At 30.9% G+C, this 26,991-nt stretch overlaps 1 protein-coding gene across 1 annotated transcript; it reads left to right on the forward strand.

Moving 5' to 3' along the window:
• Positions 1-18,952: 18,952 nt before the first annotated feature.
• Positions 18,953-19,447, forward strand: LOC141601789 (uncharacterized). The gene has a single exon (XM_074422092.1). The coding sequence runs from the start codon at positions 18,953-18,955 to the stop codon at positions 19,445-19,447; it is 495 nt and encodes a 164-aa protein (XP_074278193.1).
• The last annotated feature ends 7,544 nt before the right edge of the window (positions 19,448-26,991 follow it).

The raw sequence follows: 26,991 nt of genomic DNA on the forward strand, positions 1-26,991 counted from the left end.
TGATTTAAAGTCTAAATTTCTTCCATCTCTTAAAGCTGCTATAAAGCTTTCAGGTAATCCTTCTAACGTTAAAGGCCTAAAAGCTATTTGAACTAGCCCTATATGAATAAATCTATATTCCTTTTTCCTATAAGGTTCTAAATCTTTATCATTTAGTAATTGTAAAAACATTTCTTCATCTATCATCTAAAGAGACTAATTCTTCTGTAGTTTTTACTACTTGTTTTAATCCTAAACTTTCGAAAAAGCCTAGCTCATATATCTTATTAATCTCAATCTCTGGAATAGTCCATTTATTAAGCAGATCTAGATTTTTAGGTATATCTACCTCATAACTTGCACTGTTTTTAACAGTTTTCTTGCTACCAAAAACATGCTTAATCAGACTCATAAGGATAGAAGGGTATGTTGAACTATAACTCTCTAAATTTCTTAATCTTTACTTACTTCCATGGCTCTGATACCACAAGGGGTCGGTGATCAAACCACAACGACACTGTTCAAGAGTGAGAGAGAGAGAGAGAGAGAGAGAGAGAGAGAGAGAGGGTTCTAATGAGTCCAAGATGTGTCATTGAGTCCATAAGTCCCTCTAAGAGCCATTGGATGGACTCAATGGATGGTTGAGATGAATTTGATTACGGGCTATTAAAAAGAAAAGGAAAAAAATGTGGATGGTTGGATTGAGATTGGTGGTTGAGATTGAAAATAACAAAAAAAAAAATTACCACTAATCAAATTTCTATACACTAATTAATTTTTCTTTCTCTCTCTAGCCCCTAATTAATCAGTTTTGAGTTTCAGATTTCAGAAGTGTAAATGTAATGTTGTATGAGTTTTACAAGTGTAAATCTGACACTTTACGAGTGTAAATGTAACATTTTAAGAGTGTAAATTTGATTAATTAGCATCAATCCCTCCATCTTAGCCTTAATCCCCTACTTTTTCCTTCAATCTAAGCCATCCATCTCATCTTTTCAATGATCCTAAAGAGGACTTATGGATTCAAGGAAATTGGGTGAACTCATTAGATCTCATATATATATATATATATATATATATATGGACTCCCGGGTATATCCGGTTTCCTTTTCTCAACTTCTAACTTATTAGTCTCCATGGCAACCAATTTTTTACTTCCATAATGAACAAGGATATTAGGCCCTTGTCCTCGTCCTCGAGAAGAGGTTCCTCGTCCCCTTCCTCTTCCTCTTCCTCTATAAGAGGATATTTCCATCTGATATATTGCTGCAGGAAAAACACACCTGATTAATAGCATATGACAATTTTAGCTGTATATAAATCCTTCAATGCATTCATCACTTTGTAAACGATATAATTCGAAACTGGTGTATTTACAGTCTAAATAATAAGCTGAAAGTCTTTTCCTTAAGGATTGCTTAAAATTAGGTCTTCCCCTTAAGTAGCAATAAGAATATCTTATCATTCTATTGCGTCTTACTCTTTGTAAATAATGCTGATATGTAATGCAGATCATAAATATTCTCTAGTTAAAAAATCAGGAAGGTGATTATCTTCACCTTTTTTATAAATAATTTGAAAATCAAAAGGTGCCAAATGAGATTGCCATCTTGCAAACATTTGTTTTGACACATCATGCATAAAATCTTTTGTAAACATATATTTTGCTGCTTTACAATCAGTTTTTACTGTAAAAGGTTTATTATATAGGTCATCTTGAAATTTCAAAATACATTTAACAATAGCTAATACCTCTTTAGCTATAGTAGCATAATTACTTTGAGCCTTATTCCATTTTCCTGAATAAAATCGAACAAGTAGCTCTTTTTGAGTAGTTGGTTCTACTTGTTTTAGTATACCACCATACCCCTTTTCTGAGGCATCTGTTTCTACAATTTTTTCCCAACGGGGGTTGGCTAAAGATAAACAAGGTAAAGATATAATCTTAGTTTTAATTTTTCTAACAACGTTAGTATGGTCCTCTGTCCAAGGATTTGCATTCTTTTTTAATCTGTCATATAAGATAGCTGTATCTTCAGCAATATTTTTATAATAGGGAGATATATAATTAAGACTTCCTAGAAATCTTTGTAGTTGAGTTTTATCTAGTATCTCATCCGGGAACTTTGAACCAAATTCAATACTTCCGTTAATAGGAATTATACTTCCTTTTTCTATATTATGGCCAAGAAATCTTACCTTGGTTTGGACGAGCATCATTTTCGGTTTAGAAATTACTAACCCATTTCGTATGATAATTTTTTTGAAAAATATCTAAATGCTTAAAATGCATTTCAATAGTTTTAGAAAAGACTAATATGTGATCAATATATACAATAATAAAATCCACATAATCATTAAAAATTTCATTCATAATCTTCTGAAATTCAGAAGGAGCATTTTTTAAGCCAAATGACATGACATTCCATTCATATTGTCCAAATGGAACATTAAAAGCTGTTTTATACCTGTCATCAGGATGTATTTGTATTTGCCAATATCCAGATTTTAAATCAAATTTGGAAAATATAACAGAGTCATATAATCTGTCTAATAAATCTTTTTTATTGGGTATAGGATTTCTAATCCATTTTAATACCTTGTTTAAAGGTCTATAATTAATAACAAGTCTAGGGACACTCCTTTCTTGCTCTGTATGTTTATTAACATAAAAATCCGTACACGACCATGGTGATTTAGAGGCAGTAATTAATTTTTTGTCCAATAAAGAAGCTATTTCTTTTTGACACAAAGCTAAATACTCCGAATTCATTTGACAGGGTCTTGCCTTAGTCGGAATATTTTTCTCATCAAAGTCCGCTTCATAAGGAAGAGTTACAACATGCTTTTTTCTATCCCAAAATGCAGAGGGATGATCTCCACATATTGTAGCAGCAAAAGTATTGTTTATCAAAGTGATTTTACTTTGTAATTTAGGATTTTGTAATTTTTCATCAAGAGTTAACATTGTAACTTCTTGTTTTAGAAAATTTAATTGTTTTTCTTTGTTTATTAAATGATCATATACTTGATGTAAAATCTTAGTAATAGGCTTTGTAATAAATTTAAAAGTAATAGGGTCTTCTTTGTAAGTAGCAATAATTTTCTCATTATCCACATGAGTTATGGGATAAAGTTGATTAATAAAAGGAGTTCCTAGTATAACTGGAGTAGTTAATTTATCTTTTACTAATAGAAAAGATGAAGGAATACATTTTTTATCCACACAAATGTAGGCTTTAGGGATTTTAAATTCAATATTTAATTTATCTCCTCCTGCATGAGAAAGAGTATGAGAGGTTTTTTCAAAATATATAGTTGGTATTAATCCTTCTTGAATAACATTTAAATCAGTGTCGCTGTCTACAAGAGCAATTAAATTGTTTTTAAAATGATTTTAAATTTTTAAATTAATTTTTATGTACCATTTTTGGTGAATAACAGATTCTATTGTCTGTAAAAATTCTGAATTGGGTTCTGCAGAAATTATTTGGTCCATTTTTGCTGATTCCTCAATTTTCTCTATATTTTTACAACTTTCCATATTATTTTCCAAGTTATCACTTAACTCTTTATCCTGATCAAAAACTTGTAACATTTCAAGATTAGATATTCTTATATCCAGGCTTTTCATTTTTTCACGAATATCTTTAATCCCTGTTTTAAGATTCTCTATTTCTAAGAACATCTTGTAATGATGTAGGTTTAGAATTTAATTTCTTATGCTTTAATATTTTGAAAAGCTCATTCATAGTATAAGGTTCATTATTATCTTGCGTTTTTAAAGAAAATGAATTATTAGAACTACTAGGTTCTTCACCCATAATATCAAGAATTTTTTATCTAGCTTTTGGATCTTTAATCTTTTGAAGAACTTCAACCCAGTGATGAGATTCTAACACACTAATATGATTGTCTTCAAATTGGGATATCAAATTGTAAAGATCATTTTCTTCCTTTATACATGGTTTATTTTTGGAACATGGTTCACATTCTGAAATAGTAGCATTAGAGGAGTCAGATAAATATGAATCTTCATCCATTAATTTTACTTCATTCTCAGAAAATGAACTAGAGCTGTTTGATTCATTATCTGTAAGAAATTTTTTATATAGTTCATCTTTAATTTTATCATCAACATTAAGAGTAGAAATCTTTTTCTTGGTCCAACAATTTTTTGCTATGTGACCAATCTTATTACATTTATAACATATGATCGGGTTTTCCCATTTCTTAGATCTATTTTTCTTATATGATTTTCTTAAAGCTTTTCTCTCAGCTTTCTTTTCTAATTTTGCCTGTGAATAATGATGCTTTTTTCTTTTTCTTTTATAAAAAGAATTATTATTAAAATTCTGTTTATTATATCTTTTCTTTTTAGGATATGGTATATCCATGCCAAACTGATCGCAAAATTCTCCTAATTGACTTTTCTCAAGAAGATTTTGCCTTTTTAATTGTTGATTTAATTTAAGCTCATTACAAAGATTTAAACCTTCTTGTATGCAAGTCCCAATCAGACTACCATAAGTATAATTATCATAGGGAATAGAAGTATACCCATTTCTGAGATTATTTTTAACCCTTTCTGCAAATAAATGAGGTAAGCCATCAATAAATTTAGATTTCCAATGTTCACTAGACGCTTCAGGGAGTTCCATGACTCTACGTAGAAACGTGTCTTTATACCATCCAAAATCAGTAAGAGTTTTACATCTTAGATTCTGTAAAAGGGTTCTGATATTTTCATTATTATCAGAATATCTTCCTGTAAAATGTTCAACTATATTGACTACTAACGTATAAACTGCATTGTCTTTTTGCGTATTATCTGGCATATCAATTTTTGTATTCATAATTAATGTTTTAGCCTCATTAGAAAGACAATTATCCCACCAACCTTTTAACTGGCCTGTAAATCCTGCTGTAATCATTTTAGCGACAGTTACATCGCTATTACCAGCAATTTTACACATAGTACCATACAACATAATTCTGTGGATTTGATTGTTAATTTGTTTATCTGTAAATCCATCAATATTCCATTCATAAATACACTTCCTACTATAGCTATTATTTAAGTTATATTCTTGTTCCTCATGAAGGACATCTATCGGTGAAGGTCTATTATAGTAATATAATCTTTGAATAGGCTTGTCTGCCCATCTTTTATCTATTCTATTCAATTCATCTCTTATAACTTGTTTATGATCATTTTCATTATCAGAAAGATTCTCAACAAACTTATCATTAAGAGTTTTTAATGTTAGTTTTCCCATTTTTTCTTTAAGTTTAGTTTCAATTTGTTTACTCAAGTCTTCCTGCTCCTTATAAGCTTTTTCCCAATTGAGGGGAGCTTTTGTAATAAAGTTGGAAATTTCAGGAGGATTTTGAATATTTACCCTTGAGGGTCCTGACTTTGAGATTATCCTATTTTTGCTAATATTATTTTTTATATTATTTTGCATATTCTGCAAAGATTCATCTATACTACAGACTTTCTGTTGTAAGTAAGTTAATCCCTCAATTTTTTCATGTAAAGAACTTAAATGTTCCCCAACAATGTATAACACTAAATTAGCATAATTATTTTGTTCTATCAATATATTTAATTGTGTTGCTTTTATTGGAGATGTATCATCTAAGATTTTATACAGTTTTGATATTGCAGTAAAACCACATGTACTGTAATGAAATTGATCTAATGGGGGATAAATACCCCTTATTGTTTTGTTATCAAGTAATTCATATGTTCTTTCTAATACAGAAATATGAGGTTCTATAAACATAGAATAAAACCAAATTCCAAAATATATAATTTTATTATGAGAAGAACAATACTCATAAAACTCATCCTGGAGTTTTCTTTGCTGGTCTTTATTAAAATTTTTAAAAAACCAAATTCTAAATTTTTCCCATTTAGGTGAATTAAATTCATTTTTTATTATACATCTAGCTTTGCTTCCAAAGCTAAAATCTATTTTTTCCCGTTTATCTTCCATTAAGACAATTGTAACTCATTTGAGACAAGGTCCCGAATTGAGGTTCATTAGTATGACCTCTTATGATATTATCATTATATTTTTTAAATTCATTTATTCTAACTTCTTGAAGATTTTCATCTTCTTCCTCTCTTATCTGAGAAGTAGAGGCTCTAGAAGGTATAGGTCTTTCTATCTCCTATTCTAGGGGGGAAATAAATGATCTTACAGAGTTAGATCTAGAAAATCTAGAAGATTTTTCCTTTAATAAAGGTATTTGATTCTCAAAAATCAAACTAACAGATCCATCACCTGTTTGTGAAACATTTAATAAATTTGTATCAATTATTGGTCTTGGCTTCATAGCTCTTTCTATTTTCCAATTTTCCGGAAAAGTTATTTCTTCCCATTTAATCTTTCTTCTTGTAGTTATATTTCATTTAGAAAAATTAGACTCAATAATTATAGTCTCATTTAAATGTTTATCAGCTAGTTTACAATGAGGATTCATTGTATATAATGGTTTATAATATATTCTATAACAGATACAAATTACTTCTGACCCTGGAGCATAATGATAACCATGGGTTTTAACATTTAAGGTTAAAGTATCTAGAATGTTACTATCTGCTAAAGAAACTGTCAAATTTGGATAAACATCAAAATATACTGGTCCATGTGCCAGACTAGATTTTATTATTCCCATTATAGATGATTTAAAGTCTAAATTTCTTCCATCTCTTAAAGCTGCTATAAAGCTTTCAGGTAATCCTTCTAACGTTAAAGGCCTAAAAGCTATTTGAACTAGCCCTATATGAATAAATCTATATTCCTTTTTCCTATAAGGTTCTAAATCTTTATCATTTAGTAATTGTAAAAACATTTCTTCATCTATCATCTAAAGAGACTAATTCTTCTGTAGTTTTTACTACTTGTTTTAATCCTAAACTTTCGAAAAAGCCTAGCTCATATATCTTATTAATCTCAATCTCTGGAATAGTCCATTTATTAAGCAGATCTAGATTTTTAGGTATATCTACCTCATAACTTGCACTGTTTTTAACAGTTTTCTTGCTACCAAAAACATGCTTCATCAGACTCATAAGGATAGAAGGGTATGTTGAACTATAACTCTCTAAATTTCTTAATCTTTACTTACTTCCATGGCTCTGATACCACAAGGGGTCGGTGATCAAACCACAACGACACTGTTCAAGAGTGAGAGAGAGAGAGAGAGAGAGAGAGAGAGAGAGAGAGAGAGAGAGAGAGAGAGAGAGAGAGAGAGAGAGAGAGAGAGAGAGGGTTCTAATGAGTCCAAGATGTGTCATTGAGTCCATAAGTCCCTCTAAGAGCCATTGGATGGACTTAATGGATGGTTGAGATGAATTTGATTACGGGCTATTAAAAAGAAAAGGAAAAAAATGTGGATGGTTGGATTAAGATTGGTGGTTGAGATTGAAAATAACAAAAAAAAATTACCACTAATCAAATTTCTATACACTAATTAATTTTTCTTTCTCTCTCTAGCCCCTAATTAATCAGTTTTGAGTTTCAGATTTCAGAAGTGTAAATGTAATGTTGTATGAGTTTTACAAGTGTAAATCTGACACTTTACGAGTGTAAATGTTAACATTTTAAGAGTGTAAATTTGATTAATTAGCATCAATCCCTCCATCTTAGCCTTAATCCCCTACTTTTTCCTTCAATCTAAGCCATCCATCTCATCTTTTCAATGATCCTAAAGAGGACTTATGGATTCAAGGAAATTGGGTGAACTCATTAGATCTCATATATATATATATATATATATATATATATATATATATATATATATATATATATATATATAGATAGATAGATAGAGAGAGAGAGAGAGAGAGAGAGAGAGAGAGAGAGAGAGAGAGAGAGAGAGAGAGAGAGAGAGAGAGAGAGAGAGAGAGAGGCCACCTTATATATTTGAGTCCATAATTTCTACTAAGGGCCATTGGATCAAGGCAATGGAAGGCTAGGATTTGATGTCAATATGTGGCTACAAATTAATCCCTCCACCTTTTCTCTAATTAACTCATCAATTCAATAAATCAACCTCGCTAATCATTCATTATCACAACTCCTTCTCCTCTCTCTATATCTCACTTTTCTCTCCTCTCTAAAAAAAACCCAAAATCCCCAAAAACCAAAACCCAAATAAATCACCCACTCCTCTCATCTTCATTCACCACCACTCACCACCACCCCCACCCGACACCAATTCACCACCCACAACCGCCGCCACCCCACCGCCGCCACCTCGGTATTTTTTTTTTGGTGTTAATTTTTATGTTTTGAGTTGTTTTTTCCATTCATTTTTTTTGTCGTCTTTTATTTTCTTTAAATTGTCTTTTATTTTGTTAGTTCTCGTTTTTTTATTCATTTTTTCAAATCTCTTCTTGTTATACGTTTTTTTAAAATTTCGGGTTTTAAATCTCGTTTTTTTTGTGAGATACTTTTTTTTCATCTAAGATCTACTTAAATGTTTTTTCATAAAATTTGTTGTTTTAATCTTAGCTATATAAAAATTCTTATAATTTGTTTATTTAACCTTATATTTCACATTTTTATATAAAAATGATATAAAATGACTAAAGTTACAAAGTTATGGGCAAAAGTTATACTGTTATGGACTAAAGTTATACCGAAATGGACTAAAGTTATACAAAAATTGCCTAAAGTTATACTGTTATGGACTAAAGTTATACAAAAATGGACAAAAGTTATACAAAAATTGCCTAAAGTTATACAAATATGGACTGAACTTATACAAATAAGGACTAAAGTTATACAAATATGGACTAAAGTTATACAAATAAGAACTAAAGTTATACAAATATGGACTGAAGTTATACAAATAAGGACTAAAGTTATACAAAAACTGACTAAAGTTATACGAATATGGACTAAAGTTATACAAATAAGGACTAAAGTTACACAAAAAAGGACTAAAGTTATACAAAAATGGACTAAAGTTATACAAATAAGAACTAAAGTTATACAAATAAGGACTAAAGTTATACAAAAACTGACTAAAGTTATACGAATATGGACTAAAGTTATACAAATAAGGACTAAAGTTACACAAAAATGGACTAAAGTTATACAAAAATAAGCTAAAGTTATACAAAAATTGACTAAAGTTGTACAAAAATGGACTATAACTTTAGTCAATTTTTGTGTAACTTTAGCCCATTTTTGTATAACTTTAGTTCTTATTTGTATAACTTTAGTTAGGTTTTTTTATAACTTTAGTCCATATTTGTACAACTTTAGTCCATATTTGTATAACTTTAGTCAGTTTTTGTATAACTTTAGTCCTTATTTGTATAACTTTAGTCATTTTTTGTATAATTTTAGTCCAAATGTATATAATTTTTGTCCAAATTTGTGTAATTTTAGTCTAAAATTGTATAACTTTAGTCCACAAGAGTATAACTTTAGTCATTTTTTGTATAACTTTAGTCCAAATTTGTATAACTTTAGTTCAAAATTGTATAACTTTAGGACTATAAATTCAGATTTGAAACAATCTCATAAGAAGATAATATTAAAGTTACACATATTGCCAGTGAAGTTACACATTATAAATTGTGAACAAAAAAAACCAATAAGTAAAAAAAGTACAATAAAAAAAACTTCAATAACAATAATACAAAATTAACCAATAAGTAAAAAAAAAACCAAATAACAAAAAAAAAATCCAATAACAAAAAAACCAAAACCAAACCAAACAAAACAAACTTGAATGGTTGTATAACTTCAATTTATACAATGTATAACTTTAGATGTTAATAGTATAACTTTAATGTAAAAAGGTATAATTTTAGTCGTAAATAGTATAACTTTAGTAGTAAATAGTATAACTTTAATTTTTTCAGAGTATAATTTAAGTCGTAAATAGTGTAACTTTTATAAAACCAACAAAAAGAAACGAAAAAAGAATCGAAAATAATTGTAATCCATGATAACAAAAACCCGTTAATCTAACAAAAAACACGAATATCTAAGAAAAAACCAAATAGCAAAAAAATAAACCAAATAAAAATAAAAAAAAATAAACCAAATTAACAATGAAAGCATCAAAGTAAATCTAAAAAACAAAAAAAAGACAAAAAAAACAAAACCAACGACATCAACACCAATGACAACACCAACGACAACACCAACGACAACGACAACACCAACGACAACAACAACACCAACGGCAACGACAACACCAACGACATCAACACCAACGACAACACCAACGACATCAACACCAATGACAACACCAACGACAACACCAACGAAAAAAGCAAACGAAATCTGAAATAAAAATTCAAAAACGAAAATGGTGGTGGTGAGTGTTGGTGCGTGTGGTTCAGAGGAGGCGGGATCGGCCAAGGAGGAAAGGAGGTGCGGGATCTGGAGGTAGAAAGGTGGTACGGGTGGTCGTGGGGTTGTCGGGTGTGCGAGTCACTTGTGTTGTCGGGTGGAGGGAGGTGGCCGTGAGGTTGTCGGGTGAGGTGCTCGGGGGTAGTGGGGGTCGATCTGGTGCAGAGGTGGGGTGGTTGGCGGCAGGAGGTGTGGTGGTTGGCGGCAGGAGGAAGGACGGAGGGGATATAGGCGGTGTTTTGTTTTTGTTTGGTTTTTTTTGTATGTTTTTTTTTTTTGGTTTATGAAATGAGAGAAGTGAGATAGAGAGAAGGAGTGTTGTTGTGATAATGAGAGGAGAGGAATGATTAATGAGGGGAATAATTGAGTTGAGGAGGAAATTAGAGTAATAAACATTTTGTTTAATGAGATTAGTTTGTAGCCTTTCATTTTGATTGAATCTCATCCCTCCATCCACTATATCCAAAAGCTTCTATAAAGACTTAGGGACTTATTATATATGAGGGCCTTACAAGAACCCCCCTCTCTCTCTCTCTCTCTCTATATATATATATATATATATATATATATATATATATATATATATATATATATATATATATATATATATAGAGGCGGGATCTCGTGAGTTTGGTTTTTATGGTGAGTTGTGAGTTTGGAAAATCTAGACCATTGAATTAGAATAAATAGACCGTTAATATTGAAAGAATACAACCGCGAGTTCAATTATAATCCTCCATCTGGTCCCCCTCTCGATAACTACCTCATCAACTGTGGGTCCCCTTTATTTACAATTCTAGACTCACACAACCGCGAGTTCACAAGCGACGAGTCACCTCTCCCGGACTCGGTCAAACTCTCTTCAACTCGGACGATCCCACTCACTGGGTTGACAACCCCATCTGGTCGCCTGTACTTTGTCGAACCGTCTGGTTATTCGTTTAAAATCAATCAGAAAGGTACCCATTTGATTCGATTTTATTTTCATAGATTAAATTTCGAGAAATTTGATGGTAAAATTGCGAAATTTCATGTTTTAGCTGATGGGTATTTGTTATTGAATGAATTTAGTTTGTTGAATTTGAAAAATGATGTTGAAATTCATGAATTTTTGTTGTTGATCGATTGTGATTATCTTGAATTGTTGTTGGTACCTGTTGGAAAGACGAGTTTTGGGTTTGTTAGTGCAATTGAAGTCAAACTTACGTTCCAGCAACAATTTTTAGGTGAAGCGAGTACCTTAGCTAAGTACGAAGCCATAAATTCAGTGTGTTATACTGCTGACTGCAAAATTGTATTGGTTTTGAAGTGAAGAGCTATATTATATTATAGCATTGGCCTAACCGATCCTGATTATGCATATATATATATCATTTCTCAGCTTATTTTCTGCGGAAAAAACATAGATAGGCGATTGTATAGATGTAGTATCTCGGGTTGTATAAAATGCTGCTTGAGCATTCAAGCTATATGCTAAATTATACTAGATCGGAGTGGAGTTTCAATGTCGATCTCTTTTATACTTTCAAATGATTTTGGGCTATGTATACGGACATCGTTTGATCAATGTCGGCTAACTCGTCTTATGAGCATGTCATCAAACCCATTATCCATGGACCATGGTTGTCAACTTCATATTGATATAGTATAACAAAAACATTTATATTATCAGAAGAAAATTATTCATGTGGACCCACAATTTAGTTGAACAATCAACAACAGAACTTATATTTTCAGAAGAAGATTTGATCTTCGACATTGTCGAGGGTGTGGATGCTAACAGTAGAATAACAGCAGAATAACACATTTAAAAAAAAAGAAAAAAAAAATAGTCGTAAAATAAATTAAAGTGGCACCAGAATAATATCACAATAACACCAGAATAACAGCACAATAACACGTGATAAAAAATGAGTAAAAAAAATCAAAGTAGTAAAAAAATCAAAGTGACACTGGAATAATATCAGAATAACAGTAGAATAACAGTACAATAACACGTGGTAGAAAAAATCGAAAAAAAAAAAATCACAGTCGTAAAAAAAATCAAAGTGACAGCAGAATAACATCAAAATAACAGCGGAATAACAATAACAGCACAATAACATGTGGTAAAAAAAAAAGAGAAAAAATCAAAGTAAAAAAAAAGCACAATAACAGCAGAATAACAGTAGAATAACAGCACAATAACACGTGGTGAAAAAAAAGAAAAAAAAATCAAAGTCGTAAAAAAAATCAAAGTAACAACAGAATAACAGCGGAATAACAATAACAGCACAATAACAACACAATAACATGTGGTAAAAAAAAGTGAAAAAAATCAAAGTCGTTAAAAAATCAAAGTAAAAAAAAAAACACAATAACACCATAATAACACGAGGTAAAAAAAGTAAGTAAAAAAAAATTCAAGTAAAAAAAATATGGTACAAAAAGAAAAAGAAAAATAGGTAACATAATGAGAAAATTAGAGAAAACATAAGAGAAAAAAAATCAAAGTTGTAAAAAAAAAGCATAATAACACGAGGTAAAAAAAGAGAACAAAAATTAAAGTAAAAAAAAGAGTAGCACTAGAAAAAAGAGAAAATAAGTAAATGACAGTGATTTTATATGACATGTTTGATTAGATCTTGGCCATTCATCTCTAATATAATTAAGTGGCTGAGATTTCCAAGCACAAACTCACAACTCACCATAAGAAACAAAACTCACAAGAACCTAACTCGCTATATATATATATATATATATATATATATATATATATATATATATATATATATATATATATATATATATACATAGAATCGGGATCCCGTCATTTAACCGAATTAAGTTACGAACCGTACGAACTCCTTCTCAGCCTTTAGATCAAACGAATCAAAGGCTGCTATTAGATTACTTATTACTCCCGTGTTTATCTTTCTTCAAACAGAAACGCCAACTCCACTCTCTTGCAATCAACAACGCTAAAGGCAACACTTTTCCACATCTCCTTTCTCTCTCATACCTACCCACAATATCCGGCGAGAAACTAAATCCGGCAACTCCACCGGCGATGTCTCCCTTCCTCACTCTTCCATCTCTTTCTCTTTCCATCTTATCTCAAACTGTTTTAAACATTCGTCACCACCTTTTGCTCCTCCGACCACCACGTCCTAGATCTGGTTAGCCACTGGTGTTTCAGATCTAGTCGACCACTATTCGAAGCTCTTTGAACTCAAATCACTAAATCAGTCCGAGATGACACATAGCGGTTGTGTTAGTTGTTTTTTGTGGGTGGCTGGTGTTTGTGGTGTGGTGTGGTGTGGTTGGCGGGAGCAGGGTGTGGTGATTTTCGTGGTAGAAGTGTGGGAGGATAGTAAGGTGATAGTAACGACGCTTTTTTAAATTGAAATTTTAATGCCAGATCTATTAAAAATGAAATTGAATTTCGAAAAAGTAATCAAAATGATTTTCTGATTTTTTTTTCTTTTTCCCATTTTTCGCCTGTTTTTATTCCTCAGATCTAATCAAAATGAAATTGATTTCTGTTGGGTGGAGTGTCGGCTTGGGTGAGGAGGAGGATGGTTGTGGGAGTGTTGTGTGGTGGTGTCATGGTGGAGGGATGAAGAAAAAGGTAAGAAAAAAAGAAGAAATTTCGAATTAGAGTAGGGGTGGTCGGAGGTAGTTGTCCGACTTTTAGTGGTTTCCGGTAGTTCAGGATTCCTAGTCGTGGACTTAAAGGTGTTTCTCGTGGTGTATGGTGGTAATATTTTGATGTCATCGGCTTGATCTGGGCTATTTGGTGGCGTCGCCGTCTCTGTCTAGGATGTCCAGTGACGTTGTCGGCTCTTCCTGGCCGGTGATGTCTTCGTCTCGAACTGAGGTGTCCTGTGATGTCAGTGTTATCGCTAACGTAAGTTCAAGTGGCTACGGGGCAGATGGCAGGGATAGGGCTTGGTGGTGGTGGTGGTTTAGTGGTGGCAGTGGGTGTGAAGGCTTTGGTGGTGGTCGGAGTGGTAGATATGGTGGATACACAAATAACTAGTCCAGATACGCACGCGATTATGGTGAGGTACACAAATGGATGTGTGTATCTGGGAGAAGTGATAGATGTATCTAGTAGTAGTAATATATGTATCCGGGATGGTGGCGGGTGATCGCTGGTGGATGGATGGTGGCGGTGAGAGTGACTGACCGAGTGGTGTTTGGGTAGTCGTAATTAGTATTGGGGATTTGGGGCATCTTGGTTGTGCGGTGGTGACAGTATTGGTACAGGTATGGTGTTGTTTGCCAACTTTAATCGGCTGCTGGTGGATGGGAGGCCTCCTTGATTCATTCTGTATGTGGAGAGCAGGCAATCCCTCACATTTTATCTATTGCTCTCCCTTTGGATAAAGTTCAGCTCTACTGGACACCCACAAAGAATGGAGTTTACCATTAAAAGTGGATATGCTTTAGCATTTCATTCCTTATGGACAAAGCATGCTACTCAAACAGATTTACACCGTATGTCTTTAACCACATCCACTTTTTGCAAAGAAAGATTGTGGTCCTTACCATTCCTTATGGACTTAAAGAGTTTCTATGAAAATGATATAATATTTTTTCTTCTTGACAGGTACGAGCTGAGAAGTGAAGAAGAAGAAGAAATTACTCGCTCATCCGAGGATGGAGATATATATAACAAGCTGGCACGATTGTTAGCTCCTGAAATTTTTGGGCATGAATATGTCAAGAAAGCTCTGCTTTTGCTTCTTGTGGGTGCTCCCTCCACATCTATAGTTGATTTGATAGAAAAGATAGACAACTTTCCTTCGTCAGGCATACAGCTGCGGGTACATCGTTACCTCTCTAAAGCTTGTCACTGGAGCCTGCACACTGTTTTGATGAAAAATGGTGGGAAGTGGCATAGCGGTGACAGTGGAGTGGTGGTGGTGGCGGTGGTGGTGACAGTTGAGTGGTGGTGGCAGTCGGTGGTGGTGGTGCGTGGTGGTGAGAAGTAGTTTTTAGGGTGGATATATGTGTGGATAGTACTAGATACTACTAGATACATGTGTATCCGGTCGTATAATCATGTGTATGCGGTAGTAATACAAATGTGTATATGGGTTTGATAAAATATGTATCTGGCTTCAATGACAAGTGTATCTAGATCTGATAAGACGTGTATCTGGCTTAATGACATGTGTACCCGCAAAAATTAGTGTTAAAAAAGTTTAAAAGTGCATCTAAAATTTTAGTGTAGAAAAATTGTATCTACTTAGGTTATAAAATGTATCTGAATGAGAAGTGTATCTAGTAATGAAATAAAGTGTATCTGGAAAAAAAAAAAAGGGTTTATGCTTAGTTCGTACGGTTCGTACGATAACTTAGTTCGTACCTGAACCCGCCCCTATATACATATATACATATATATACATATATACATATATATATATATATAGTAATAAGATCAAGTAAGTCCACCTCTTACATTTGAGTCCATGAGTCTCATTGTGAGCCTTTGGATCTTGAAAATGAAGGGATAGGATGAAACACAAAAAAGATGGTTAATCCTCTAATTTTGCTCTCTTCCTCTAATTTTCTTATTAACTCCATTAGTTCTCATCACTAATCATTAACCTCTCATTATCACATCTCCTCATTCTCTCTCTATATCTCACTTCTCCATATTCTCTAAAAAAAAACCCAAGAAAAAAAAAACCCAAAAAACCAAACAAATAAAAAACCCAAAAAACCCAAATAAATCAATTACTCATCTATTATTCATTCACCTACCACCACCTACCACCACCACAGTGGCCACCTCCGTCGCCGCCACCGCCACCACCGCCACCGCCGCCGCCACCACGACGTCATTTTTTTTTTTAAACTTGATGTTTGGGTGTTCTTTTTATTTTTTTTGTTGTTTTTTCTCCTTATATCGTCTTGCTATATAATATTGTTTTAAATTTGTGAGTTTTTTTTTATTTTAATCTTAGATCTACTAAAATAGATCAATTTTCATTGACCCGTTTTTTTTGTTCATTTCCGTTTTGTTATTTTTTTTTAATTTTCATGTTTTGGTCTTTTTTTTTTTCATTTCAGTTTTGTAGTTAATGTTTTGTTTTTTTTTTTGACCCATCTCCGTTTTTTTTTTTTTCATTTCCGTTTTTTTTTTTTTTTTTTTTTTTTTTTCAATTTTCATGTTTTGGTCTTTTTTTTCCGGTTATTGACATTCTTACAAATTATAGTTTGATTTTAGTACTAAATCTATTAGTTATGAAATCTCATTTTTTACTTTTTTCTTGTTGATATCACTTTGTTAATATTCGTCTTGTTATATATATTTGCCAAATTTCGTATTTAAAATTTTCTTTTGGTATTGTGTGATTTAGGATCTATTAAAATTACTTTATCGGTTAAAATTACACTTTTTTTGGTTAAAATTACACTTTTTTCCGTTAAAATTACACTTTTTTCCGTTAAAATTACACTTTTTTTGGGTTAAAGTCACAGTTTTTTCCTTATTAAAAATACACTTTTTTCCGTTAAAATTACACTTTTTTGTGTTAAAATTACACTTTTTTTTCCGGTTAAAATTATAGTACTAAATCTATTAGTTATGAAATCTCATTTTTTATTTTTTTTCTTGTTGATATCACTTTGTTAATATCCGTCTTGTTATATATATTTGCCAAATTTCGTATTTAAAATTTTCTTTTGGTATTGTGTGATTTAGGATCTATTAAAATTACTTTATCGGTTAAAATTACACTTTTTTCCGTTAAAATTACACTTATTTTGGTTAAAATCACAGTTTTTTCCTTGTTAAAATTACACTTTTTTTCGTTAAAATTACACCTTTTTCTGTTAAAATTACACTTTTTTCCGGGTTAAAATTACACTTTTCCGTTAAAATTACACTTTTTTTCCTTTAAAATTATACTTGTCTTCATTAATGTTACATTTATCTCTACTAAGGTTATCTTCTCAATAACTAAAGTTACGCTTTTGGACTAAAGTTAGAACAATTTGGACTGAAATTACAGAAATTTGGATTAAAATTACACAATTTGGACTAAAATTACACAATTTGGACAAAAGATACACAAATTTGGACTATAGTTATACATTTGGATTAAAATTACACTTTTATGGACTAAAATTACACTTTCGTGGACTAAAATTACACTTTTGTAGACTAAATTTATACATTTGTGGATTAAAGTTACACATTTGTAGACTAAAATTACACTTTTTTGGACTAAAATTACACTTTTGTGGACTAAAATTACACTCATAAAATGATAAAAGATACACACACTATCAGTACTTTAGTGGACAATGATTAGAATTGCACAATCTAAATGACTCAAAATAAATGAATTGTGTAACTTTCGTTCTAATTGTGTAATTTTACTCTAAATTTAGTCGTAAATAGTGTATTATTAGTTCAAAATTATTCGTAAACAGTGTATTTTCAGTCCAAAAATGTATTTTAAGTCCAAAATTGTATAATTTTAGTCCAAATTTAGTTGTAAATATTGTATTCAATTTAGTCGTAAACTCCATTAGTTCGTCCAAATAGTAATTTTACTCTAAATTTAGTCGTAAATAGTGTATTATTAGTTCAAAATTATTCGTAAATAGTGTATTTTCAGTCCAAAAATATATTTTTAGTCCAAAATTGTATAATTTTAGTCCAAATTTAGTTGTAAATATTGTATTCAATTTAGTCGTAAACTCCATTAGTTCGTCCATATAGTCCAAATTAGTTAGTCCATATTGTCCAAATTGTCCAAATAGTCCAAATTAGTCTGTCTAACTTTAGTCCAAGAGTGTAACTTTAGTCATTAATAGAGATAAGTGTAATTTTAACAGGAAAAAGTGTAATTTTAACCGAAAAAAGTGTAATTTTAAAGTAAAAAGGTATAATTTTAAAAGAAATAAAAATGTAATTCCAACAAGAAAAAGTGTAATTTTAACAAGAAAAAGTGTAATTATAACAGAATTGAGTGTAATTTTAACATAAAAAGTGTAATTGTAACAAAAAAAAAGTGTAATTATAAGAAGAAAAAGTGTAATTGTGACAGAAAAAGGTGTAATTGTAACAAGAAAAAGTGTAATTCCAACAAGAAAAAGTGTAATTTTAATAGGAAAAAGTGTAATTTTAACAGAATTGAGTGTAATTTTAACATAAAAAGTGTAATTGTAACAAAAAAAAGTGTAATTGTAAGAAGAAAAAGTGTAATTGTGACAAGAAAAAATGAAATTCCAACAAGAAAAAGTGTAATTTTAACAGGAAAAAGTGTAATTTTAACTAGAAAAAGTGCAATTCCAACAAGAAAAAGTGTAATTGTAATAGAAAAAAGTGTAATTTTAACAGGAAAAAGTGTAATTTTAACGAAAAAAATGTAATTTTAACAAAAAAAAAAGTGTAATTTTAACGAAAAAAAGTGTAATTTTAATAGAAAAAAAGTGTAATTTTAACGAAAAAAAGTGTAATTTTAACACAAAAAAGTGTAATTTGAACAAAAAAAGGTGTAATTTTAACAGAAAAAAGACGAGATTTTAGGGTATTAACAAGACAATATATTCCCTGGGTTCCTTGGGTGAATATTAAGTGGATGCTTCCAAGACATGCTTTTCTGGTATGGCTTGTTGCCCAGCAGAAACTGCTAACTCAGGATCGATTACAGAGGTTTGGAATGGTGCAGGTCAATGTGTGTTATTTGTGTGGTGTTGAGGAAGAAGATCATGAGCATATCTTCTTTCAGTGTCAGTACAGTGAGCTTTGCAGGTCTAAAATATCTCAGTGGTGCAAGGTGGAGCTGCCTAGACAGCATTGTATTGCGTGGTGGTTGCATTGGAGAGCACGGTCTACTTGCAAGAAGAAGGTGGTGGCTATGATCCTAGCAAACTTCATGGCTATGATCTGGTGGTGCAGGAATAGAAGTAGAGTAGATGGTCTGATGATGAGGCCAGAGATGGTCGTGAGTCTGATTTGTAATGAGGTGATTGTAAGAGTTGGTCAATGTCGTATTAGTAGTAGGCATAGGAACACACAGCTATGGCTAGATGAGATATGTAATGGTAGGATGGTCATGGTGACTACTCCTTGAAAATTGTTGTAACAGGGTATCATTTTATCTAATGGAAGCTTACATTTTCCCAAAAAAAAAAAAAAAAAAACAAGACAATATAACATAATTCAAAAATTCACAAAAAATTCACAAGACAATATAACAAAATGAAAAAAATGAAAAAAAAAAATGAAATTAATAACAAAAATCTTCTTTTCAGCCCACAAAAACTGAAATCACGAACAAAGAACAAGAAAACCGAACTAAGAAGACAATAAACAACACAAAGAACAAGAAAAAATAAAAACAAAACTGAAAAAAAAAACGAATCTGAATTAAGAAATAAACAAATAACAAGACGGTTTTTTTAAAAAAACACAAACAACATTAATTTGGTCAGAGATGAAATCAAAAACACAAACAACATAAACGAATAAAAAAAACAGAAATCATAAACCAAAAAAAACAAACAGAAATCATTGTAAAATGGCGAGATGGTAACCCGATTAAAATCATCTTTACCAAATAATAAACACCAAAATTTGTAAATACAAAATGTTGCCCAGATCTGAAAAGAAAAACGAAAAAAAAATTGAAATGAGGAGAGGAGGCGGGAGGAATTCAGCCGCAGGAGGAGGTGCGGTGGTGCAGAGGATGGTGGTTGTGTTCGAATGACGGTGTTGGTGGCGGTATTTCGAATGGCGAGGTGGCAGTGGTTGGAGGTTGGGTTTGGTAGTGCGATGGTTGGTGAAGGTGGTGTCAGGTAGGCGGGTTCGTGGGGTGGGCTGGTGGTGGTAGTAGTGGTGGGTGATAGTGGAAGGAGATGCGGGTTGGTGGTGGTCGGGTTTTTTTTGGTTCGAATGACGGTATTTTTTTTTTTGGTTTTTTTTTTGGGTTTGTTGATGAGAGGAAGAGAGGATGAGAGATGTGGTTTTGATTTTGGAATGAATGAAAGAGAGATGAGTGAGTGGATGATAAGAATAAGATTAGAATGAGGAGGGGATTAAGAATGATTAGGGAGGAAGATTAGCTAGATGCATTTCTAGCCCTCCATTGAGATGCAATCTCATCCCTCCATCCCCTTCATCCTAAGGCCCTTAGAAGGACTTAAGGACTCAATAGATGTAAGGGACTTAGGAGAACTTGACACTATATATATATATATATATATATATATATATATATATATATATATATATATATATATATATATAGAGGAAGGATCAACTAAGGTCCATAGATAAAATAAGTCCATAAGTCCTATTGTGAGCCATTGGATGGAGGGAGATGGATGGCCAAGATCAACCTCCAAAAGTGTGTTTATGTACTAATATCACTCATTCTCTCCTCATTCACTAATCCTTCTAATTAATCACTAATTCACTATAACTTCTTTTCCTCTCATCCATTTCTCTCATATATCACACAACTCATCTATCTCTCTAAAACCCCAAAAAATAAAAACCCAAAAAATCCAAATAAATAAAAAACCCAAAACCCAAATAAATAAATAAAACCCAAAAAATCCAATTAAATCAAAAAACCCAAAAAATCCAATTAAATCAAAAAACCCAAATAAATCATTCATTCTTCTCTTCCTCATTCACCACCACCCACCACTATCCCACCCGACACCAACTCACCGCCCACCACCGCCGCTACCGCCTCCACCGCACGGCCCCCATCTTTTTTTTTTTTTTTTTTTTTTTTTTTTTTTTTTTTTTTCGTTTGGTCTTTATTTTCATGTTTTGAGTTGTTTTTTCAATTCATTTTTTGTTGTCTTTTATTTTCTTTTATTTTGTTACTTCTCCTTTTTTATTCATTTTCTCAAATCTCTTCTTGTTATACTTTTTTTTAAGATTTCGGGTTTTAAAACTTGTTATTTGGTTTATTTTAGATTTCGGTTTTGTTATTATTTTTTTTTTTCATATTTTTCATATTTATTGTTTGATTTTTTTACTATTTACGACTAAAGTTATACATTTTATGGCCAAAGTTATACAAAAAAAGACTAAAGTTATACAAAAATTGGACTAAAGTTACACAAAAAATTGGACTAAAGTTATACAAAAATGAACCAGAGTTATACAAAAATGAACCAAAGTTATACAAAAATGAACCAAAGTTATACAAGAATGGACCAAAGTTATACAAAAATGGACTAGAGTTATACATCAAAGGCCTAGAGTTATTTTTTTTTTACTAGAGTTATACATCAAAGGCCTAGAGCTATACATTGTATGTCTAGAGTTATACAGATTGTGACTAGAGTTTTACATCTTTTGACTAGAATTATAAATACTGTGACTAGAGTTATACATTAAATCCCTAGAGTTATACATTATATGCCTAGAGTTATACATCATATGCATAGAGTTATACATTATATGACTGAAGTTATACAAAAATGGACTAAAGTTATACAAATATGGACTAAAGTTGTATAACTTTAGTCATATAATGTATAACTCTATGCATATGATGTATAACTCTAGGCATATAATGTATAACTCTAGGCATTTAATGTATAACTCTAGTCACAATATTTATAATTCTAGTCAAAAGATGTAAAACTCTAGTCACAATCTGTATAACTCTAGACATACAATGTATAACTCTAGGCCTTTGATGTATAACTCTAGTCAAAAAAAAAAAAAACTCTAGGCCTTTGATGTATAACTCTAGTCCATTTTTGTATAACTTTGGTCCATTCTTGTATAACTTTAGTTCATTTTTGTACAACTTTGGTATATTTTTGTATAACTTTAGTCCATAGTTGTATAACTTTAGTCCATAATTGTATAACTTTAGTCCATTTTTGTATAACTCTAGTCCTTCATATGTATAACTTTAGTCCATTTTTGTAAAACTTTAGTCCATTTTTGTATAACTTTAGTCATATAATGTATAACTCTATGCATATGATGTATAACTCTAGGCATATAATGTATAACTCTAGGCATTTAATGTATAACTCTAGTCACAATATTTATAATTCTAGTCAAAAGATGTAAAACTCTAGTCACAATCTGTATAACTCTAAACATACAATGTATAACTCTAGGCCTTTGATGTATAACTCTAGTCCATTTTTGTATAACTTTGGTCCATTCTTGTATAACTTTAGTTCATTTTTGTACAACTTTGGTATATTTTTGTATAACTTTAGTCCATAGTTGTATAACTTTAGTCCATAATTGTATAACTTTAGTCCATTTTTGTATAACTCTAGTCCTTCATATGTATAACTTTAGTCCATATTTGTAAAACTTTAGTCCAAAATTGTATAACTTTAGTCATATAATGTATAACTCTATGCATATGATGTATAACTCTAGGCATATAATGTATAACTCTAGGCATTTAATGTATAACTCTAGTCACAATATTTATAATTCTAGTCAAAAGATGTAAAACTCTAGTCACAATCTGTATAACTCTAGACATACAATGTATAACTCTAGGCATTTGATGTATAACTCTAGTCAATAAAAAAAATAACAACAAAAAAACAAAAAAAATAATATGAAAAATCTAAAACAAATCTAAAAATCTAAAAACTAGATCTAAATAAATAACAACATAATAAGTAAATAAAAAAAAAAAAAAAAAAAAAAAAAAAAAAAACCAACAACCCAACCCAACCCGAAATCTGAAATAAACCAAATAACAATAAAAAAAAACCAAATAACAAAACCAAATTTAAATATCGTGTGTATAACTCTAATGCACATAGTGTATAACTTTAATAGACAAGATGTATAACTTTAGTCCAAAAAATCAAATAACAATAACAACCAAATAAAAAAATAACAACCAAATAAAACCAAATATGTAACACTAACAAAAAAAATACCAACAATACTTAAAATTAATTAACCAACACCCAAATAAACAAAAAAAAAAACGAGATCTAAAAATACCAAAAAAAAACAAAATAACAAAAACCAAAAAACAAAGAACAAAATAAAGTAAATCTGAAAAATTAAAAATATGGACCCATAAACAAAAAAAATAAAACAAAACAACATAAACAAAGACCCATAGACAAAGACACAAACATAAACAACATAAACAAAACAAAAAAATTATTCAATTTACGGAACTGATAAACTAGAGGAATAAGAAACAGAGAAGGAGATTGTGTTTTTGCCTTGTCCTATTGATGGTAATTGATGGTCAATACACTATACTTGCCTAAACTTACGCATAAACAAAACAACATAAACAAAAACAACATAAACACACAAAAAAATGAACGGTTCGAATGGTGGGAGACGGAGGTGGTGCTGGTGGGGTTCGAATGGTGCCGGGTGGAGGAGAACGGCGGCGGCGGTGGAGAAGGGAGGGAGTGGTGCGGTTGTTGTGGGTGCCGGTGGAGAAGGGAGGCCGGCTGGTGGAGGGTCGGCGGTGACGGGATGGTGGTTTTTTTAGTTTGGGTTTGGGTTTTTTTTTGTTTTGTTTTACTTTGGGTTTTTTTTTTTATGAGCTTGGTTTTTTTTTTTAGAAAGGGTGAGAAGAAAATGAGAGAGAAAGAGTGAATGTGAGAAATGAGAGAGGATGAGTGAATGAGGAAGTGAGTTGGGAGATTAGAATGGTGGTAGAGTTATACACAATTAGGTAGAGTTATACACAATTAGGGAAGAAGATTAGGGAGGGAGAATTGTGACCCTTCAATGAGATGTAATCTCATCCCTCCATCCCTTCCATCCAAGGGCTCTTATAAGGATTTAGGGCCTTATTAGATGTAGTGGCCTTATAAGAACCCTTCTATATATATATATATATATATATATATATATTTATATATATATATATTTATATATATATATATAGTGTCAAGTTCTTATAAGTCCTTCATATCTTTTGAGTCCATAAGTCCCTCCCATATCCCTTAGATCATGCTTGGTGGATGCTTGAAATTGAAAGTAAGAAACACACTTAACACTAATTAATTCACTTCTCTCTCTAGTTTTAATAATACATTTACTAATTCATTATCATACACAATTAACACCACCATTTATCTTATACTTCAAAGTTTATGAAATTTTTGTTAACACTTTTCCAGTTTCAGTTTTTTTCCGTATTTTTTAGACAAGTTTTCGACATTTTAGGATTTTACGAGTGTAATTCTAACAGCAAAAAGTGTAACTTTAATCTACGAAGCGGTTTTGACGGATATTGTTTTGAAATTTGTAATTTTAAGGAATGTTTACGAGAATTTTGCATTTTACGAGTTTAACTTCAGTCTTTTTTTACTGATTTTGACGAATAATATTTAATTTTTTTGTAACTTATTGTAATTTTAGCATTTTTCGAGTATTATTTTAACGACAAAAGGTGTTATTTTAGTCAAGGAAAGTGTAATTTCAGTCCAATGAGAGTGTTATTTTAGTTCAGGAAAGTATTTTTTTAGTCCAGACAAATGTAATTTCAGTCCAATGAGAGTGTTATTTTCGTCCAGAAAAGTGTAATTTTAGTCTAGAAAAGTGTAATTTCAGTCCACTGAGAATGTAATTTTAGTCCATTGAAAGTGTAACAGTAGTCCAATGAGAATATGAGAATATGACCAAGTCCATGGAGAGTGTAACATTAGTCCAATAGTAGTAAGTGTAATTCTAGCAGAAAAAGTGTAATTTTAGTCGAAAAAAGTGTTATTCTAGCAGATTTTAACAGAAAAAAGTGTAATTTTAGCGGAGAAAAGTGTAATTTTAACAAAAAAAAGTGTAATTCTAACAGAAAATAATGTAATTCTAACAACAAAAAGTGTAATTTTAACAGAAAAAAGTGTAATTCTAACAGAAAAAAGTGTAATTCTAACAACAAAAAGTGTAATTTTAGCCAAAAAAGTATAATTTTAACTGAAAAAAGTGTAATTTTAATGCAAAAAAGTGTAATTTTAACAGAAAAAAGTGTAATTCTAACAGAAAACAATGATATGATCTATAGAAATTGGTTATATATCATCAAACAAAAAACGGCACAATAAAAAAAATTCGAATCACAAAAAAAGAAACCCTAATTTTTTTCGAAAATCAGGTTATGTTTACATACAATTTTTATGAAAATCATCAAGATTAAAATCGTAGCCTAGTGCTCTGATACCACTTGTGGGAAATAATCTGTATACTTCCCTTTAACATGAAGGATTATAACGATTTAACAAAGATGATCTAAGGTCATAAAATAAAATAAATAAACAAAAGTAAAAGGATTTAGAATTAACCTCAGGTCCTAGCAAAATTGGCCTAAGAACAATATCAAAATTGATATTCGCCTATTAGTTGCACCCAAGACGATCTGAGATATGCCCTTTGATTATGCTAGAAATCAATCTAAAATTTTTTGTAAAATTTTATTGTCTTTGTGTTCTTGTGATGAGAAAGAGGAGGCAAGGTCAGAAAAGGTATTAGGTCAGAAATAATTCTCTACCTTTCTTTTTATATAGACCGAAATCTGGAATCAATTAGGAAAGAAATAACCTCCTAATTTTCGGCCAAACAGACCGAAAATAAGGAGTGTATTTTCCTTATTTTGGTCTTTACAAAAATATATAATATGTGTTGAATTGTCATCTAGTGAGGATCGAACCCATGACCTCTTGGTATGTGTACCCTCACTATTACCACTATGACACATTCAGCTTGTTGATATTAAATACAACTGATTATATTTAATTACAATTAACAGATTAATTCGCCCAAGCTAACATTATATATATTTAATTAAATATAACTTATTATATTTATTTTACGAATTGACAGTTAATTCGTCTCAACTTAATATTATTTAATTTTCATTAAATAATTATCTCATCAACACATTGACTAACTTTTTAGTCATTTTGGGCATCAATGTAATTATATTTCTATAACCACATTTCTCAAACACGTCCTATAGGTGTGACCTTTAGGGACCAGTTGATCACCGCCATCTGTATAATAATAACGTCAAACTCTCTAGCAAGCCAACCGTTATTAGGTAAACGTTAATCAACTGATTAAATATATGAAGTATACCCTTGTGAACCTGTAAGAGATTTACAAATGTTATCTCACTAATTTGTGGAGGACACAAGCTCCAACAATTGTTGTAAAATATGATCCTAATATCATTTTTTTAAAGACGAGATGAGGGAGGAGGAATTATATCATTTCTTTGGTATATCTTCAACAAATGAAGATAAATACTAAAATCTGAGTATATTGGTGTTAAAATTATAATTTTCTGTTAAAATTACAATTTTCTCCATTAAAATTACACTTTTTGTTGTTAGAATTACACTTTTTTCTGCTAGTTAGAATATACACTTTTCTTCATTAAAATTACACTTTTTTTTGTTAAAATTATACTTTTTTCTGCTAGAATAACACTTTTTCGGCTAAAATTACACTTTTTGTTGTTAGAATTACACTTTTTTAATCGGTTAAAATTATCATATGAAGAATTTGGTAGATTTTGATTTAATGCAGATTAAGTTAAATTACATATAGTATCATCATGTCATTGATATAAGAATTCGTTTTTGCTATATAGTTTTAGCATATACGATTAATCATGTTTGTTAATGTATTTCCTAA

Source organism: Silene latifolia, chromosome 9 (assembly GCF_048544455.1).
Source record: "Silene latifolia isolate original U9 population chromosome 9, ASM4854445v1, whole genome shotgun sequence".
NCBI classification, from domain to species: domain Eukaryota; kingdom Viridiplantae; phylum Streptophyta; class Magnoliopsida; order Caryophyllales; family Caryophyllaceae; genus Silene; species Silene latifolia.

What these genes read in the sequence shown, in the direction of transcription:
- LOC141601789 (XM_074422092.1), top strand. Translation starts at nt 18,953, where the DNA reads ATGCTTCCAAGACATGCTTTTCTGGTATGGCTTGTTGCCCAGCAGAAA.